The sequence below is a fragment of the Cygnus atratus genome, chromosome 12, assembly GCF_013377495.2.
Source record: "Cygnus atratus isolate AKBS03 ecotype Queensland, Australia chromosome 12, CAtr_DNAZoo_HiC_assembly, whole genome shotgun sequence".
NCBI classification, from domain to species: domain Eukaryota; kingdom Metazoa; phylum Chordata; class Aves; order Anseriformes; family Anatidae; genus Cygnus; species Cygnus atratus.
Genome location: NC_066373.1, coordinates 12,798,909 through 12,817,670, shown reverse-complemented (window position 1 = coordinate 12,817,670; position 18,762 = coordinate 12,798,909). Strand labels below are relative to the sequence as shown.

Here is an 18,762-nt window from a genome sequence, read left to right as displayed (position 1 = left end):
TGCAAGTGGGGGATGGTGCGTGGGGAGGAAACAGGGAGGAAATAAAGCTTGTTCTTGCTCGGCACCTGCATGTGTGCTTTGCCTTCAAGTTATCAGAAGTCTTTTAGATGTTTCTCTTTACCAAAAATCTGCATTTGAACTAAGGGGGCTCTGGTGTATTTTTCCCCAAAACTTCAGCTCTTCACAACAAGGACTTGATGCTCTTGTCCCCATCCTCTCGCCTCTCTCGTTGGCAAATCTTTGAAGGGAGGGGGAAGGAAAAGCAAGGGGGTAGAGAGAGGAATCATGCTCCCAAGGGAAAAGGAAGCTTTTGGGGGGTGCAGAAACTGTAAAATGAGTACCAAAGGCACCTGTTGGTGCCTCTGTGCCCACTCTGAGGCTGCTCTCAGCATCCCAGCATGGACCCATTCTGATGGATGCTGGCGCAGCATCTCCCTTCCTGTGCCTGCATCTTGTCCCAGCATCACTGGGCTCGGGGCCGTATCCATTGCACCAAGTCCCCAAACCCAATCCCAAAAGCCTCAGCACCTCGGGGCAGCCCCTCGGCCCCCTGCTCACCCTATGGGCACCAGTGGGATGCGAAGCCCCTGCCCCACACCTGCCTGCACTGCCCTGTGTCCTTCTCATTAATTAAGCACGTCCATCCTCGTCATTAATTAAGCACGTCCATCATCGGCTGAGCCTTCAGGATGTGAATTATCATTTCCCCCCCGTAGCCATGACAACGGCTCCCCACCAGCCGGCGGTGACAGAAGCCAGGGGATGCTGCCTGGCGTGGGGAATGTCTCTGCCACTTGGGGAGCTGGGGACAAGGGGCGGGGAGTGCTCCCCCCTTGCCCCAAAGCCCCCCAGCAGGGCGGGCGAAGCCTGGGGGCCAGATCCTGCACGTCCCCACACGGGGACTTTTGTGGAATAAAATTTATTGCTCCTGGTAAAACTCCTCACTTCTTCCTCCAGAAGTGGGCACAGGGGGCAGGTTTTGTGTCTGGGGGGGCACAGGTGGCACTTGGCCACTGGCATTGTCCCTCCCGTGGTGCTGGCAGTGGCCAAGCCCCCAGCCCTGCCACCAACCTGTTGGTGACACGGCACGGGGACATGGGGCAGGGATGCGGGGACAGGCAGGGCTGGGTGACACGGGCAGGGGCTGGTGGTGCAGGGAGGAAGGGATGGAGCAATGGAGGGAGCGGGGGACAGGGCAGGGTGACAGGGCAGGGGGAGGCGGCGCAGGGCAGGGCAGGGTGATGGGGCAGGGGGAGGTGATGTGAGGCAGGGGCAGGTGACATAGGACAGGGGTAGGTGGCGCTGGCCAGGGGTAGGTGACAGAGGGCAGGTGTGATGACAAGGGTAGGTGGCATAGGCAGGGGTAAGTGATGGGGCAAGGCTAGGTGACATGGGGCAGGTGACATGGGGCAGGGCTAGGTGGCACTGGCCAGGGGTAGGTAACATGGGGCAGGGGCAGGTGACACAGGACAAGGGCAGGTGGCACAGAGAGGGGCAGGTGACATGGGGCAGGGGCAGGTGATACAGGACAAGGTCAAGTGGCACAGGGCAGGTGGCACAGGACAGGGGTAGATGATATTGGGCGGGGGCAGGTGATATAGGTGAGGGGTAGATGATATGTGGCAGGGCAGGTGGAACAGGACAGGGACAGGTGACACAAGACAGGGGCAGGTGACATAGGGCAGGGGCAGGTGACACAGGATGGGGGCAGGTGGCACAGGACGGGGGCAAGTGACACAGGACGGGGGCAAGTGACATAGGACAAGGGCAGGTGGCACAGGACAAGGGCAGGTGACACGGGGCAGGGGCAGGTGATGCAGGAGAGGGGCAGGTGACATGGGACAGGCGGCACAAGACGGGGACAAGTGACACGGGGAGGGGGTAGGTGACACAGGACAAGGACAGGTGACACAGGATGGGGACAAGTGACATAGGACAAGGGCAGGTGGCACAGGGCAGGGGCAGGTGACGCAGGATGGGGCCAAGCGACACAGGACAGGGCAGGCGGCACAGGACGCCCCCAGGACGGGACCACCCCCCCCGTCCCCCTCTCCCCCGCCCCGGCCGCCGTCGCCCCGTGCCCCGGCTCCCCCTGGCGGCCGCGCCCCGCCCGTCCCGGTATAAAAGCGGGCGGCGGCGGCGGCGGCGGCAGCGGCGGAGCATGGCCGGCAGGGAGGCGGCGGCCCCGCAGCGGGGGGCGGCCCCGCAGCGCGCCCCGCACCTGCACCTGGCCGAGCTGAGCGCGTCCCAGTTCCTCGACGTGTGGCGGCACTTCGACGCCGACGGTCAGTGCGGGGGGACGGGGGGACGGGGGTCGGGGGGTGGTCGGGGGTCCCGGCCGCAGCCCCCCCTCTCGCCCGGTGCGTGGGGTGGGGTGGGATGGGATGGGATGGGATGGGATGTGCAGCTGCTCCGTGCCCTGCTGCTGCTGGGGGAGAGCAGGGGGATTGTGAGAAAGAGGGAAAAAAAATTTAAATGTGATGTGTTGCGCAAAAAATAAAAAAACAAAAAAAAAAAAGGCAAGTTAAATTGGCAAAAAGAGGGGGAAAAAAGCAAAACAAATCGGCAAAAACAGGGGAAAAAAAAAAAGGTAAAGCAAATTGGCAAAACGGGGAAAAAAAGGTAAAGCAAATTGGCAAAAAAGGGGAAAAAAAAAGGTAAAGCAAACTAGGAAAAAAAAGAGAAAGAAGGCCAAAAAATGGCAAAAAAGGGGGAAAAAGGACAAAACAAATTGGAAAAAAAAAAAAGGAAAAAATGGCAAAACAAATTTGCAAGAAAAGGCAAAATGAACTGTCAAAAAGGGCAAAAAAGGCAAAACAAACTGGCAAAAAAAAAAGGCTAAAACAAACTGGCAAGAAAGGGCAAAACAAATTGGCAAAAAGGGCAAAAAAGGGTAAATCAAACTGGCAAAAAAAACAATGAAATTGGAGGAAAAAAAGGCAAAAAAGTGGAAAGAAGAAGCAAAAATAATGCCAAAAAGAACAAAAAAAAAAAAAAAGAAAGGAAAAGGCGAGCAGCTCCGGGTGCCCCGCAGTCCATTCCAGCCACTGCAGCTGCCCCCTCCCCGCCGCTGCCGGCCCCCAGCCCCACTCCGCCAGGGCCAGGGGGTGCCTGGTGGCCGCGCAGGGCTCGCTGCATGCCCGGGGGACTCGCGGGGCAGTGGCACGGGGACGTGTCGGGGCCCGCGGTGGGGTGGCCGGGGCACCCCCGAGCATCCCCGCGGCGCTCTGCGGGCAGCAGCTCGCACCCGAAGCGAGCGGCAGCTCGTGCAGGAGACGCCAGGCGATGGGTTTCTGGGGTCGTTCCTCTCCCAGCTCAGCCCCACCGCTGATTTCTCCCCCCTGCACCCATGGAGGAGGAGGAGGAGGAGGAGCGGTGGTGCCCCGGAGCTGCCTTCCTCAGCTCTGTCCCCAGTCTCGGGGACGTGTCCCCAGGGTGCTGTAACCCCCCTGCAGGGCGCTGGGGCTGCGGGGGGCACCCAAAGGTGGGCGTCCCTGTGGGGAGGACGAAACCAGCTGGGGGGCAGCGGGAGAGGTGCAGCGAGGGGCTGGTGCCCATCCACGGCGAGGCTGCAGGGCGAGGAGGTCCCTGCTGGGAAGGAGACGCCACGGCCGTGACCTTGGCTGGGTGACAGAGGCGAAATCCCTGCAGGAGAAGGAACCCGAGGTCCCCGCCGGGCTGTTGCCCACCCCCTCGTCCCAGTGGGACCCCCGCCCGGCTGCAGGTGCCGTGGTGGAGCCGCTGCCTGGGGTCCGCCGGCACTGATGGTTCAAGCCCTGAGCAGCCTCCGAGGCTGAAATGGGGAAGGATTGGGGGATTTTGGGGGGAGGGGGACATGCTATGGATGCCTGCAAGGAAGAGCCTGAGCTCGCCTTCGGTCAGGCAGTGCGGAGGAAAGGGGGAGGAAAGCCAGTGTGGCCATCCCAGCTGTGCCAGGTGTGGACAGGAGGACTTCTGGTGGGTGGCAGCACCGAGGACCCCGTCCCTCGGGCACCTCTCTGTCCCACCCTGGGGCTGCGCCGTTTCCCGAAGGCCCTGGCTGGAGGATGCTCGGGCAGGACCGAGAGGTTTAATTAAACATCCCCCGGCAGCATCCCTGCCCTGGAAAACACCCGAGGGGTTTAGCTCCCTTTTTTAAAATTTCCTCCCCAGGAAATGGCTACATCGAAGGCAAGGAGCTGGAAAACTTCTTCCAGGAGCTGGAAAGCGCTCGGAAGGGGGCCGGGGTGGTAAGGGGCTCTCCTGGCTTTGCTCCCTCCTTCCCCACATCCCTCCTGCCCCAAATTTTGGGCTGCTGGCAGATGCATCTCACTGGGGAATGGCTGGGAGAGCGGTGGGACCACTGTGCTGGGTCACCGCGTGGTCCCGCGGGTGGGGACCCCCCTGGGAAGGGACTGGCACACCGCCAGGTCGGTGGCAGCATGCCTTGAACGAAGAAGCCCTAGTTAAAAACATCAGGGGAGCTGCAGGGCTTCCCGAAGGGGTCGGGGGAAACTGAGGCACGGGTCCGCATGGGAAGCTGAGGCTGGGGGCTCCCGGCCCTGGTCCTGGTCGTGCTGGGACGCTGGTGGCCGTGTCACTTGTGCCATTTGATGCCATCCCGGCTGGGCTGCATGTCCTGCGTCCCCTCTCCTGGAGGGATGGGATGGGAAGAACAGCTCAGGGTTTTGACAGCAAGGCGGGGAAAACGCTCCTGACCCCTCTCGCTGCCAGCAGGACTCCCGGAAGGACAAGCTGGGCGACAAGATGAAGGAGTTCATGCACAAGTACGACAAAAACGCGGACGGCAAAATCGAGATGGCCGAGGTGAGCGATGCTGGAGGAGGAGGAGGAGGAGGAGGACAGGGCGGTGAGACCAGCAGTGCAGCCGGGTGGGGAGACGCTCGGCAAAGCTGGGTCGGGGCCGCGAGCAGGGCACCGTGAGCTCGTGGTGCCCCGCTGATGCCCCGCGGTCCCCGCTGACCCTCGCGCTCCCCACAGCTGGCCCAGATCCTGCCCACGGAGGAGAATTTCCTGCTGTGTTTCCGCCAGCACGTGGGCTCCAGCGCGGAGTTCATGGAGGTGAGCGGGGCGGGCGGCGCGTGGACCTTCCCCACCGCTGCGGTGCCCGGATCCTCTGCCAGAACAAGTGGCACTGCCACCGAAATCCACCTGGCTTCGGGGGACCTTGGGGCAGCCGAGCACCTCACGCTGGTGCTCGGTGATGCAGGGAGAGATGCTCTTCATGAGCAGCCCCAAACCCCTGCTTTTTGGGGTAAAACCAGCCCCAGAAAGCAGCCTGGTGGATAAATCGTCCCCAAGGAATTTTGGGGGTAAAATCGACCCCAGCTGGGGCTGGAGGGGACCGCAGTGTCCGGTGGGTGGCCATCACGCCACGCTCGGACAGTGACCCTGAGGTCCAAGGTGGAGGCAACACCTGAAAGCAGAGTGGAGAGCTCCGTTTAATTGGGGAAGGTAATTAAATATTAATTACCCACTTGGTGAGCCACAGCAAGGACAATAGCGCCTCAACTCCGGCACAAAGCCGTGGCCTGGGAAGCGTCCTGCCCCGTGGGTGACCCACCACGGCAGGGACGATGGAGGCACGGGGTGGTGACCGACCCCACGGGTTGCTGGTGGGATCGGTGTCCCCATCCCCATCGGGGGTGTCGCTGGAGTAAGGATCCGTGCGGGGACACCCGCCGGTGCTCACGGCGGCTCCTTCCCAGGCGTGGAGACGGTACGACACGGACCGCAGCGGCTACATCGAGGCCAACGAGCTCAAGGTGGGCTGCGAGCGGGTGGGCGCGGGGACGTCCCCGCTGTCACGGGGGGTGACAGCCAGCGGGACGGCGCGGCCCCTGTCCCCGCAGGGCTTCTTGTCGGACCTGCTGAAGAAGGCAAACCGGCCGTACGACGAGCCCAAGCTGCAGGAGTACACGCAGACCATCGTAGGTGGCAGCCGGCGGGGGGACCCCCAGCCCGGCCCCGTGGGACCGCGGGGTCCCAGCGCTGCCCCACGGCGGGTGGGAGGGAGCCCGGAGCCATCGCTCCCCTCCCTGGTGCTGGTGGAAGGGGGCGCAGGGGCAGCAGTGGGTGACCGGGGGCCGCTTGTGTCCTGCAGCTGCGGATGTTCGACATGAACGGGGACGGGAAGCTGGGGCTCTCGGAGATGTCCCGGTAAGGCCACGGGGCGGTGGGGAGGGACACAAAGCCCAAAAGACGCCTGGCGGGAGGTCGCTCTGGCTCTCCTCCACCCCGCGGTGTCTCCCTGCAAAGGAGAAGGGTCAGGGCGGGACCGTGAGGACCCACCTGGCCTCACTGACCGTCTTTTTTAAGGAAGAAAGCCCAGAATCTGTGTTCTGGAAAGGCAACGTCAAGCGCCAGGTCCCCTCTGCTCCACCGTCCCACACCGGGCTGCACTCCCGTCCCTCTGAGCCCCCACCCTGCCCGTGCCCTGCGGTGGCTCGGGGATGGATCCAGCCCAAAATTGACCCTGCAAAATAAAGGGGGGGGGGGAAGTGATTTTGGCCAAATTGGGCTCCCTCCTCACCGCAGAGATTGGGCGGGCTGGGAGCAGGGGCTCTGCGCCCACCGGTAGCACTTCAGCCACCGCGGTGGTGCCTGGTCCAGAGCGGTGTTTTGGGAAGCCTGGCTCACAGTTTTCCACCCATCCCTTGCTTTTCAGACTTTTGCCAGTGCAAGAGAACTTCCTTCTTAAGTTTCAGGTAAAATATATATATAAAATTCCTACCCTATGTTTGTGATGTGCCTCTGTGCTCACCTTCATGCCTCCGTGTCTCCCGCTGCCCAGGGGATGAAGCTCTCCTCAGAGGAATTCAACGCCATCTTCGCGTTTTATGACAAGGTAGGGAGCTGGGGGAAGAGGGGGCCGTGGGGAGCCCCTGGCAAGAGGGGTACAAAGTGGGGATGAAGAGGGGGATGCGGGGGTGGAGCGGCTCGGCACAGCGCTGTCCCCACTGCGCAGGGCTGGGGATGCTTTGGGGAGGTTCTGGTGTAGGTGGCGGCTCTGGGGGGGGTCTCCTGGGGGAGATTTCCCAGTCCCTCCATGGGGTGGGAGACGTGGGGTCGCGGGATGGTCCCGGGCTGGTGCCCTGCTCATGTCCCCCCTGCCAGGACGGGAGCGGCTTCATCGACGAGCACGAGCTGGACGCGCTGCTGAAGGACCTCTACGAGAAGAACAAGAAGGTAAGCGGGGACCGGCGGGGTGGGACGGAGCCCCTGGGGACCGGCACCTCCCGGGGGACACCTCCCTCCCTCCCCGCATGTCCCTGTCCCCACGGGCCCTGCCCAGGCCGGGCAGGAGGCGGCGGCGGCTCCCGGGACAGAGGGAGCAGGGGGCTGCCAGCACCCATGGGTGCACGCAGAGCCCCGACCCACCCACAGGAGATGAGCATCCAGCAGCTCACCAACTACCGCCGGAGCATCATGAACCTCTCCGACGGCGGCAGGCTGTACCGCAAGGAGCTGGAGATCGTGCTCTGCAGCGAGCCCCCCGTCTAGGCTCCCCCTCCTCCTCCTCCTCCCCGTGCCCCGGCTTCGTTTCCCCATTAAAATCCCTGCCTCGGGCATAAATATATATTTATTTTTTAATTTATTTTGTTTTTAATCCCACCCGCCTGGTTGCTTTTCGGTTGTTCTGTTTGTTTGTTTCTCGGAGGGGGGGATGCTTTTGGGTTTTTGGTCTCTTCTTGAGTTAATTTATTTATTTTTTTTTTCTCTGTTACCAAAGACGAGTTCGCAAACAAAGCTGGGAGGGGGCCGCAGCACTGCGGGGGCTCAGCAAGGGCAGCTGGGCCGCCTCGCCAGGGCAAAAACAATAGGTTTAGAGCAAAAAAAAATAAATAAAAAAATTGAAAAAAATGTGGTTGCACCATTCATTCATGGTTGGACTTTTTTTTTTTTTCCTAAAATGCTTTTTTTGCTGCGAAATGGGGTGGCAGGACCGGGTTTCAGCCCCACAGGGCTGTGGATGGGGGGGGCACCGAGGGGGTCCGGGCTTGGTGGAGAGAGAGCAGCCAGTATGGCCCAGTGCAGTCCTGTATGGCCTGGTACAGGCTGTGTGGTGCAGTACAGACCCACATAACCCCTAACAGCCCAGTATGGCCCAGTGCAGTCCTGTATAGTCCAGTGGGTCCTACCGCTGCCCTCTGCAGCCCGGTGCAGTGCAGCTCTGTAAGGCTCAGTATGACATAAGTACAGACCAGTATGGCCCAGTACAGCCCAGCAGGGCTCAGTACAGCTCAGTGTGGTGCAGTACAGCCCAGTATGGCATAGCACAGCCCAGTGAGGTGCAGTGCAGTCCTGTATAGCCCAGTGCAGCCCAGTATGGCACAGTATAGCCCAGTATGGTGCAGTGCAGTCTTGTACAGCCCAGTGTGGCCTGGTACAGCCCAGAATAGCACAGTACCAACCAGTATGGTGCAGTGCTGCGCAGTATAGCCCAGTATGGTGCAGTGCAGTCTTGTACAGCCCAGTGTACACCAGTACAGTCCTGTACAGCTCAGTATAGCCCAGTATGGTGTACTGCAGTCCTGTACAGCCCAGAATAGCCCAGTACAACTCAGTACGGTGCAGTACAGCCCAGTATAGCATAAGTATAGCCCAGTATGGTGTAGTGCAGCCCAGTACGGCACAGCATAGCTCAGTATGGTGCAGTGCAGTCTTGTACAGCCCAGTGTGGCCTGGTACAGCCCAGAATAGCCCAGTACCGACCAGTATGGTGCAGTGCTGCCCTGTACAGCACAGCACAGCCCAGCAGGGCGCAGCACCGCCCAGTGCAGCCCAGCAGGGCTCAGCACCGCCCAGTACAGCCCAGCGCCCCCCGCCGGGCGCTGCCGCACGGGGACCTCCCGGCCGCCAGGGGGCGCTGTGGGCGGGGCGGAGCCACCGGGGGGCGGGGCCACCGGGGCGGAGTCTCCCGTGGGTGGCGCTGCGCACGCGCGGTGCGGTGCCGCGGGGAGCTCTGTCTGCCGGCTACGCTCACACCGTCCCGCCCGCCGCCATGGCGCTGCTGCAGAGCTGCCGCTTCCTCGCCGCCCCCCGCCGCGCCGCCGCCGTCCGCGCCAGGTGAGGCCCGGAGGCCTCGGGGGCAGCCGCCGGAGCCGCTTCGGCGCCGCCAGGGCCCGGCCGCCGCCGCTGTGGAGAGGGGGCGGCCTCGTGGGGGGCAGGGAGGGCTTCGCGGTGAGGAAGCGTGTCCCTCGGGGCGGCCCGTAGGCCGGGTGGGGGGGGGGGGGGCGGGAGCGGCGTTGCCATGGGGACGGCGCGCCCATTGGCCGGGCGGGCCGGGCGAGTCGGGGGGCGCGCGCCCTGATTGGCTGCGGGCGGGGCCGGCGGCCCCCGGCTGCCCTTGAGGAGGCGCGTTGGAGGGCGAGGGGGGGGCGGGGCGGGGGGCGCGCGCAGTGGGGCCGGGGGCGCGCAGTGGGGGCGAGGGGGGGCCCCTGAGCACTGGGATATGGGGCGGGGGCGTGCAGGGGGGCCGGGGGCCTGTGCGCCAGGGTGTGGGGCGGGGGCCCGCCCACGGGATGGGGCCACGGGGCCCTGTGCACCGAGATGTAGGGGTCTGTGCTGGGGAGGGGGCGGCGCTGCTCAGCGTGGGATGGGGCCGGGGCCACGCAGCGGGGCGGGGGCGGTCTGTGCAGCAGGGTGTGCAGCGGGGCAGGGGTCCCTCTGCAGCGGGGCACGGGGCTGGGGACGTGCGGGGGGCCCCAGGTACACCATACGCGGTGAGGCGGGGTTTGGGGCTGCTGGGGTCGCGCAGCATGGCTGGGTTCCTCTGCGCCGAGACACAGGGGTGGGGGGGGGGCCCCGTGCACTGGGGTCCCAGGGACCCCGCGTGCCTTGAAATGGGGCCGGGGGCTGCTGCCTGGCACGTGGTGTTCCCGTAGGGGCTGTTCTGCACTGGGCTCCCTGCTCTGAAGGCAGCGGAGGGACGGACGTGAGGACGGAGGGACGGATGTGAGGACAGGGGGTGCAGCCGGAGCCCCAGGGCAGCCTCTGGGGACACCCCAGCGGCAGCACTCAGCAGCCAAGGGGTCTGAGCCCCGCTGCTCTTCCCAGCAGAGCCTCCTGGTCCCTGCTGGCTCTGGGAAGCTGCAGGGACCGGGCCCCAGCCCGGGGCAGCACAGGGAAGTGGAGTTTCCCCGTTGCAGCGGGCGCAGAGGGCTGTTACGCGTTGATTTACCCCGTTCTGCCCTTGGACCCCTTGGTCCTGTGCCTTGCCTGTGGCGGCCAATCCATGGCGGCTTCGCCTTCCCCAGGTTTTGTTAGACGGCTGCAAATTACCCCGCTGGATGTAGGTCACCTAAAGCTACTCAGGCTGTGCCTCCTGCGAGCGAGGAGCCTTTGTGCCTTGTTCCCACGCAGCCCGTGGGGATGCTGAGCAGCGAGCAGCAGTCCTCCCCTCCCTCATCTTCAGGAATTCGTGCTCGGGCACAGGAGCCCTGAAGTCAGGGCGGAGGTGACGAGAGCCAAAACGGTGAAGGCAGCTCCTTGGGCACACCGAGTCCCGCCGGGCTGGTGCTCAGCCCTCCTGCACCACGAGGCAGCTGCTGTAAACGCTCCTCTGGGTGGGCAGCTCCCCGCGGCCACCTGGGGCTTTCTGGGCTCGCAGGAGCGGCCCGTTGGCGTCCTTCTCCTGTAAATATTTGCTGTAGCTGCGGCATCGCGGGCGCGGAGCCTTTGGCCTCTTGGCTCCGCTGGGGCTTGCAGAGCTGCTGCAGGGCTTTGGCAGAGGCTCTGAAACCAGCGCCTGGTGTGGCCGTGCCGTGGGGAACAAAGGAAACCTTCAGCAGAGCTGGAAGCGCTTGCCTACGTGGAGGAAAGCTTGCTGTGTGGGCCTGGTGGGAGCCCAAAAGCACAGCCCCTGGGTTCCACAGCCACAGTTAGCAGGCAGTGCGCCTTTATGGGGTTCCTGGTGTGTTTTTTGCCCCTTCTGTCCCACATCACACGTGGGGGGCGGCCTGGCAGAAAGCAGGGAGGCTGCAGGATAACAGCCCCGCTCCGCGCCCCGGCGCTGACTCACTCCTGCCCAGAAGTGGATGGAAAAACTTTTCCTGGCTTGCCCCGAGCAAACCTCCGGCAGAGCAACCGCAGCTTGAGCTGCCTTTCCCTCAGGTCTCGGCACCGAAACGCCTCCAGCCCTGCGGCGTGGGCAGGGAGGCCGGGCAGTTTATAACTCTGACCTTTATCTGAGACCAGCGCTCTTTGGATTGCCTGAAATAAAATACAATGCAGCGCAGAGGCAGCGCTTCGTGCTTACGTGGGGTGTGGTAGGGCCTGTGGGCTTAGGTCCCTGTTCGGTCCCTGGTCCCGAGCCCCTTGGGAAGGCTTTGGCTGATCCCTCCTGTGTGTCTCGGTGTGTTTGGACATCTCATCGTGTGTTTGGACATCTCATCGTGGGCTGCTTCCTCCTGTCCCCCTGCCAGCTGCGCTCCCTGGAAGCAGCAGAGGAGCCTTTCTGCTGCCTTCACCCCAAAGCCCTCGGGCTGAGAACGGGAAAATCGGCCCTAAAGCAGCCCTAAGCCGATCGAAAGGCTCAGAACAAAAGTATTTAACTCTGGAGCCCTGGAGCTTAGGTGAATGCCCGCAGGATCAGCGCTAATTGCAGCAGTTGTGACCTGCTGAGGTGTGCAGGACCTGAACACCTCGAACGCCGTGAGCCTCTTGGTGAGCAGCCGGGCAGGAGGACAGCCCTGGGTGCCAAAATAATCGCAGGCCAGGTAAACCACGGAGGGATGCGCCGCGTGTCCCGCTGCGGGGCGCGTCCTGGCACGAGTGACTCATCCTCTGCGAGGCTGATCCCGTGCTTAGCGAGTCTTAATTACCTCTCCGCTCCGTGGGCTGGGGGAGGCTAAACACTTCTTCCATTTTTAAACGAGACGAGGTGTCTGCCTCGTACGTGCTCGCTGCTGTTTTGCCACAGAGCTTGTTGAGACGGGAAACGGAGGGGTTTTGTTCGGAAATGCTGCGGTGCTGGGAGAGTGCGGCAACGGGGAGGTGTGGGCTCTGATGGGAAGCAATCTACACACACGAGCTAGTGCGAAGTGTGTTTGTGTAGCGACTAAACTGGGTCTAAACAGACCCAAAACAGGGCCTGAGTGGAGGGAGAAGTGACTTGTGAGTTCTGTTTTCCTGTTGGGACGAGAGCCTCTCTCGGTTCCCCAGCCCCTTGCACCGCGTTCCTGTACGGCGCTGGTACCTCCCCGGGCTGAGCAGCGAGGTGAAGCCGACACCTCCTGCCCCCACCAGCCTGAGCGCGGGACGGGGGGAGGCTGAGGCCAAGGAGTTTCTTTTTATAGCGTGGCCTGTCCTGTCCTTGGCGTTCCGAGGAGCTCAGTGCCTTCAGGACGCCCGGCAGTGGGCAGGAAGCTTTTGGAGCTGACGCAGGGAGGGCCTGTGCTTGGCTGCCAGGAGCTCCTCGCTCGTCGTGCTGGGAGGAAAGCGTCCTGCCTGATTTCCAGGAAAAGAGTGTCTGGCTACAACACCCGTGTTAGAGCCGGGCGGGGTTTTTAGGGCAGGGAAGGGAAATACCTGCTAGGAAGCCAACGTTGTGGGAACAGCAGGTTAAGTTTCATGCACGAGAGCCTCTCCAGGAGCTCGGAAGAAGCTCAGTGTTCGTGCTTCACACAAATGCCCGCCTGGCATCGCTCGTGCTGCTCTGCTTGGGCCCCCAGAAACGTCCCTGCCGTGCTTGGAGGTGGCACGCGGGGTTTGTGCCCATTCTGCCCATACAGAGCCACAGCACAGCAGCTTGTGTCCGCGGCGGTGCGCGTCCTCCTGAGCTGTGCAGACCTCGGGAGCTGCGGGGCACCGCGCCGTGCCCCGTCCTCCGGCCTAACCCTGAGATGCTCCTTCCCCTTCAGCTCATGGTGGTCCCACGTGGAGATGGGTCCCCCCGACCCTATCCTGGGGGTGACAGAAGCTTTCAAGCGCGACACCAACTCCAAGAAGATGAACCTGGGTGTGGGGGCGTACCGGGACGACAACGGGAAGCCGTACGTGCTGAGCTGCGTTCGCAAGGTGAGCCGGGTGCTGCGGGGCAGCAGGCGCTGTGCAGATACCTCTGTGAGCAGTGCCAGTGCTTCTGAGGCATGGGGTGGTTGTGTAGTAGCGGATAAAACGGGGAATAGTTGTCCTGGCCCCTTCCAGGTCAGTCTAATCTATCGCTGACTTCCGGGAGCCCCCCAGCCCAGGTGTATTCTCAACCTCAAGGTGTTCCTTGAACAAACCGATGCTCTCTGGGACGAGGAAAGAGCTGACGTTGTCCCCTCACTGGATTAGCCATAGAAATTCTGCTGAGCCTTCGTTACCAGCTTCTCCATAAGCCAGACTAAAACTCTAAAACTCCAGCCCGGGGAGCTGGATATGGACACTGCCCTTGAGGGGATTATGGAGCCTTCGGGGGCTCTACGAAAAGGCCGCTAAATAGCCGCCAGCTGACGCGCACGTTGCCTGGCTGGTCTCCTTGGTGTCGGGAGGATGCGCTGTCCCCGCTCCTCATTGGTGTAGGATTTAAAGCCATCCCTTGCCCTCACTCCTGCGTCAGCCCGCACCACAGCTGGGTCATAACCAGGGAGCCCGGGTGGTGTCAGGAGGAGCTTCTGGTGCTGTGTGAACGCTGCCAGCGTCGTCCCGCTGCTCTGGGAGTACGGACAGGGTTCCCAGAGCGCTCCGATTGTCTACATCACCGTATTTTAATCTGATGCTTTGTTAAATAAAAACTTGGACTGGTTCTAGTGCCGGCTCTGCCTGAAAGAAGCAGAGATCAGCAAAGCTGGAGGCAGCCACCTCCAAAGGCTGTCAGTCAGGCTGCTTTCAAAATTGGCTGGGTTTCCCAGATTTTTTTAAAATCTTCTTTATCTAGTTCCATAACCTTCACAGCGTGACAAGGCACCACGAAGAGCTTGCTACCCTACCTGGTTTGGGGTGTCTCTGTGTAGAGACAGCCTCTGCTCCTCCATAACAGCCAAGTCTCCCCATCCTGGGGGACAATTCTAGTGTGGGCAAAGAAACGTGTGTCCCTGTGCAGCAGCGCTAGCTCGTACTGGGCTGGAACTGGTGCTCTCCTCTGGCTCCCAGTTACCTGGCTCTGCCAGGCTGATGGTGACACCCACTGAGGGATCTGGTGGTTGCCGGGGGACCTTGTCTCATGGTAAAAGCAGGAAATGTACCAGAAACGTACTGCTCCTCTGGCTCTGATGGGCCCCGGTCTCTGAAGAGAAGCTCCTGTCAGCCTTTGCTGCTTTTGAGAGAGCAAATGTGAAGAGAAGTGACCGTGAGCTGTCCACCGTCCTCTCCATGGTGATGCTTTCCGTGCTGAATGTGTGTCCTTCTTTCCAGGCAGAGGCGATGATAGCCTCTAAGAAGATGGACAAGGAGTACTTGCCCATCGGGGGGCTGGCGGATTTCACCCGGGCATCGGCAGAACTGGCGCTGGGTGAAAACAGCGAGGCTTTCAAGAGCGGCCGGGTAAGGAGCGGGCTGGGGAGCAGGGGGTGGGCAGCACGGTGACTTGTGGGCAGTATGTGGGCACCAAGCAGGACTGGCGTGGCTGCTGGTGCCTCTGAGCTGCTGGCTGGCTAGCCCCAGGGCTAACCGCCTCCTCGGCAGCTGTGGTAAAGCAGCCCTTCCCGAGGAGGGGGCCCCAAAAAGGTCCGACTCCCTGCCCTACAGGGGGCAGATCCATGCGGTCCCCTCCAGCCCCGTGTCCCCGTTCGGGTCAGCTGTCACCGTGGTGTGCGCGCGCTAATGTTGTCGTGGTGGCTGGGCTGTTGCTGTATCCTACTGCATCTGCTCAGACTCCTGTACTTGTTCCTTCCCTTGCAGTATGTCACCGTGCAGGGTATTTCTGGGACTGGATCTCTGCGAATTGGAGCCAATTTTTTGGTGAGTCCCTGGCCGGCTGGGGAAGGAAGAGACATCTTTTGGCAGGAGCTGAGTCTGTCCAGTCTGTTTGAACACTCTGTCTTTCTCTTGGTCAGCAACGGTTCTTCAAGTCCAGCCGTGACGTGTACCTACCCAAACCCTCCTGGGGCAATCACACGCCCATCTTCCGCGATGCAGGCTTGCAACTTCAGGCTTACCGCTACTACGACCCCAAAACGTGCAGCCTTGACTTCGCTGGAGCCGTGGAGGACATTTCTGTGAGTCGCCTTTCACAGCTGGAAGCAGGGAGGTGATGTGGGGAATGGATGATCTTGTGTTAGCCTAACTGTGCTGAATGGAGGCTGGGAGCCCTGCAGGGCCCATCCAGGGCAAGTCACATCTCACCACCCGAGGAGAGTGCCCAGATGTTGTCAATCACTCACTGGCTGTTCCATCTTCCTTAGAAAATTCCAGAGAAGAGCATCATCCTCTTGCACGCGTGTGCTCACAACCCCACCGGAGTGGATCCCCGGCAGGAGCAGTGGAAGGAGCTGGCAGCCATGGTGAAGGTGAGCAGTAAGGTGTCCCGGGGATGCTGCGCGCTTCCTGGGAAAACCACCTCTGGTTTCCTCTTTCACGTACCTGGTGTCTCCTCGCAAGCACCAGCTGGACACTCTGTGACGCTGCCACTCCTTCTCTGGCAGAAACGGAACCTCCTGGTGTACTTCGACATGGCCTACCAGGGCTTTGCCAGCGGGGACATCAACCGGGACGCCTGGGCTGTGCGGCATTTCATCGAGCAGGGCATCAACATCGTGCTGTCGCAGTCCTACGCCAAGAACATGGGGCTGTACGGTGAGTTGGGCGGTGGTGGGGGGACTCTTCCGGGCTGGATTAGCAGCCAGCGTCTTCCTAGAGATGCCTGGCACTCTCCCAGTGCCAGCTGCTGCCTGTGCGTGCCCATCCCGTAGTACTGAACAGGGCGCAGGAGGGAGCTGCTGGGGACCCTACTAGAGGGCAGGGCTCTGCTAAACCAGCGTGGTGTTTGGAGGAGCCCTGCCCCAGCCCTGGATATCCACGGGCAGAGGCTGGGACCTGACCACCCCCGTTTCAGGAGAGCGTGCGGGTGCCTTCACGGTGATCTGCAGTGATGCAGAGGAAGCCAAGAGGGTCGAGTCGCAGCTGAAGATCCTCATCCGTCCCATGTACTCCAACCCGCCCCTGAACGGAGCCCGCATCGCCTCCATCATCCTGAACACCCCTGAGCTGCGAAAGGAGTGGTAAGAGGGAACTCCCAATGCCTGTGACGGCGAGGCGTGACGCCGTGCTTGCTGCCTGCTATGCCACAGGCAGCTGGCTGATAGCTGCAGGGTACAGTCAGCACCACGCGCTGCTGCTGTCCTCTGGAGAAATCGCTGCTCAGATCCAACTGGCATCGGCTAGTATGAGTCCAGCCCGGCACGTACGGGTTTCCTTTGCATTACTGAGGCAGAAAACACTCTAGAGGAGGGGATAAAGCTTCCCTGGGATTGAAGTCTGCAGGAGCTGCCTGTCTCAGGAGCACAAAAGACTGACTAAAGCATTGTAGCCACTTAGTGAGTCTCACATGGGGGAAGTGGAAGCTTAAGTCCCCCGGGAATAAAGACTCAGGAATGTAACCCTCGTGCCCTAAGCCTGCTTCCTGGCGTCAGCCTGCGCTGCTCCCCCGGGGTGCTGGGTCCTTGGCAGCAGCTGGCCGTGCAGGACAAAGGCTGGCTGTGTGTCGGGGCCTTGCTGGGGCTGCGCTGCTTTGGCCAGATCCAGAATCTGGCAGAGATGTCCCCTCGCTGCACGGCCTTGGAGCTGGGGCTGTCTGCCTGTGCTGGGGGTACCCCTGCACCCCCCAGGTGTTATTTGATGTGGGTTTGGGCAGTGCTGCCATGAGGCCTCCAATTCTGCCATGGCTTTCAGCAGTGAGAGATGCTGAGACTCTCTTGTAGTGTCCAACAGCTATGAAATAAATAAATAGCACCTTTTTTTTTTATCACTTTTGGATGCTGGGAGAAAGAAGCAACTGCCCAGCTGGAGCAAGAGGTTCATGCTCTCTGGGGTTTGCTTTGCCTTGTGTTACACACCCCATGCTTTGGGGGTACAAGGTGGAGAGGGTTGCTTCCCAGGTAGCTGGGGAGGGAGCAGCGTTGGAGCATCACAGCTCTGCTCTGACCAGGTCTTGGGTTGAATTCTCAGGCTGGTGGAGGTGAAGGGCATGGCTGACCGGATCATCGGCATGCGGACTCAGCTGGTGTCCAACCTCAAGAAAGAGGGATCCTCCCGCAACTGGCAGCACATCACCGACCAGATTGGCATGTTTTGCTTCACAGGGCTGAAGCCTGAGCAGGTAAACGCAGTTCCCCTGGTATCGAGGTGTTCTGTGTAGTACTTGTCAGAAAGATGTGGGCTGTGGGTGCCAAAATGAGCCTCCAGGGACAGGTCTTTCTCAATAAGAACGTCTTCCAAGCCTGCAGAACTGGAGCACCGTGGGGACCCGTGTCTTGCTCTGCTCCTTGCTGTGCTTGTGGAGACTGAAAGCAATTGTAGCCTGCTTGTCTGTCAAAGGAAGCAGTCACTTAGTGCCACTCTGAGGTGACCTTGGAGGTCAGCTCCAGCGAGGTGACTCCTGGCTGAACATCTGCGGTGTTTGTGTATTGCCCAAGAGTCGAGCAGCAGCTCTTGCTTTCCCAGAGCTCTGCAGGTGGCTGGATGATGTGTCTGCTGGCACCCAGCTTGCTGTCGATTCTGGCAAGCTGGGTAAATTTGCAATCTGCTAACAGAGTAGAGGTCGGGCTGAATTTTGAACTCTGCTCTTTCATCCCAGGTGGAGCGGCTGATCAAGGAGTTCTCCATCTATATGACAAAGGACGGCCGAATCTCCATGGCGGGTGTTACGTCGGGCAACGTAGGTTACCTGGCTCATGCCATCCATCAAGTCACCAAGTAAAGACAGAGCGTGCTCTGGAGCTGTTGGCCTTCCCCGCTGGTGGAAGAAGGGGAAGGAAAGGAAGCAAGCAGAATACTTCCAACCACAGCACTTAACGCCGCTGCTGAATGTATCTTGTAGATGAGTTGTTGTAGAAGCCTAGTCAAAATCGCACCACGTTGTGGAGCAGGGACATCATTGCTGGCTCCCACTTGTCACAGCCATTCTCCACTGCTGCTCGTCCTTTGTCCATCAGCCCCAGCACCCATCTGCACTGGAGGAAGCAAATGGTTAGCGCTCTGCCATCCTACCTGCGTAGGCACCGAAGGCATCCCCATGCTCATTTCTCCACGAGAAGGCTTTGTGAGGCTGCTCGCCCAGGCAGCAGTGGTCAGGGAGCGGGGTGGGCTGAGGGGGGCTGTTTGGGTGCACTCCTGTGTCCTCCTCAGCCTGTCCTGCTGCAGCTTCCCTCCTCTTCCACCTCCTGCTGCTGAGCTCAGGGCCAGGCAGCGCTGAAGCTGCCCTCCAACAACCGATGTAAAGGCTCTGAGGACTTGTAACTACTAAAATGTGCTCCATTGTGGGCTTTGCTCTTTCCATCTGGGAATCTGTCAAGTGTAATTCGCGGTGGCGTTAGTGCGTGTGGCAGACCCCTGTCACTGCTCTGAACCTCCCTTCCCGTGCTATAAGGTGAAAATTTCTCGCCCTTCAATAAGAACCTCCTCTGAAAACTGCTCTCTGTGCATCTCTGCCTCTCCCCTGCCCTGTACCCCAAGCACATTGGCCCTGCCTGCAAGCCAGGGTCTGTGTTCCACTGCCACGAACCAGAGTGTGGGCCCAGGTGTGTCCACCCTTGCGTGGGTGTCTGGTGGTGGCCATCTCGTCTGGTCTGGTGATGCCAGAAATCAGGACAGAAAGATCCCAAGCACAGTCAGAGCTGG

General features: G+C 61.1%; 2 protein-coding genes across 3 annotated transcripts; both read left to right on the top strand.

The window, feature by feature from the left end:
* The first annotated feature begins 2,161 nt into the window (after nucleotides 1-2,161).
* On the top strand, nucleotides 2,162-7,686 carry CALB2 (calbindin 2). Its single transcript, XM_035543626.2, has 11 exons — nucleotides 2,162-2,285; nucleotides 4,153-4,229; nucleotides 4,717-4,806; nucleotides 4,981-5,061; nucleotides 5,709-5,765; nucleotides 5,853-5,930; nucleotides 6,104-6,159; nucleotides 6,668-6,707; nucleotides 6,794-6,847; nucleotides 7,117-7,188; nucleotides 7,387-7,686. Exons 1-11 carry the CDS (start codon nucleotides 2,162-2,164, stop codon nucleotides 7,501-7,503), a joined length of 846 nt encoding a protein of 281 aa, XP_035399519.1. The 3' UTR covers nucleotides 7,504-7,686.
* A 1,217-nt stretch (nucleotides 7,687-8,903) lies between these two features.
* Nucleotides 8,904-18,555, top strand: GOT2 (glutamic-oxaloacetic transaminase 2). 2 transcript variants are annotated; one of them, XM_035543769.2, is made up of 10 exons: nucleotides 8,904-9,069; nucleotides 12,864-13,020; nucleotides 14,341-14,469; nucleotides 14,827-14,886; nucleotides 14,982-15,143; nucleotides 15,330-15,434; nucleotides 15,570-15,720; nucleotides 15,980-16,145; nucleotides 17,092-17,242; nucleotides 17,720-18,555. In XM_035543769.2, the coding sequence occupies exons 1-10, from the start codon at nucleotides 9,005-9,007 to the stop codon at nucleotides 17,840-17,842; spliced, it is 1,269 nt and encodes a 422-aa protein (XP_035399662.1). In that variant the 5' UTR covers nucleotides 8,904-9,004; the 3' UTR covers nucleotides 17,843-18,555. The 2 variants fall into 2 exon arrangements, with proteins under 2 accessions (XP_035399662.1, XP_035399661.1); XM_035543768.2 differs by having other exon boundaries at nucleotides 8,916-9,069; nucleotides 15,330-15,720.
* The last annotated feature ends 207 nt before the right edge of the window (nucleotides 18,556-18,762 follow it).

What these genes read in the sequence shown, in the direction of transcription:
- CALB2 (XM_035543626.2), top strand. Translation starts at nt 2,162, where the DNA reads ATGGCCGGCAGGGAGGCGGCGGCCCCGCAGCGGGGGGCGGCCCCGCAG. An exon ending in CTCGGAAGGGGGCCGGGGTG is followed by an intron (nt 4,230 to 4,716) that starts GTAAGGGGCTCT and finishes CGCTGCCAGCAG; the next exon opens with GACTCCCGGAAGGACAAGCT. An exon ending in TCGAGGCCAACGAGCTCAAG is followed by an intron (nt 5,766 to 5,852) that starts GTGGGCTGCGAG and finishes CTGTCCCCGCAG; the next exon opens with GGCTTCTTGTCGGACCTGCT.
- GOT2 (XM_035543768.2), top strand. Translation starts at nt 9,005, where the DNA reads ATGGCGCTGCTGCAGAGCTGCCGCTTCCTCGCCGCCCCCCGCCGCGCC. An exon ending in TGCTGAGCTGCGTTCGCAAG is followed by an intron (nt 13,021 to 14,340) that starts GTGAGCCGGGTG and finishes CCTTCTTTCCAG; the next exon opens with GCAGAGGCGATGATAGCCTC. An exon ending in CAAGAACATGGGGCTGTACG is followed by an intron (nt 15,721 to 15,979) that starts GTGAGTTGGGCG and finishes CCCCCGTTTCAG; the next exon opens with GAGAGCGTGCGGGTGCCTTC.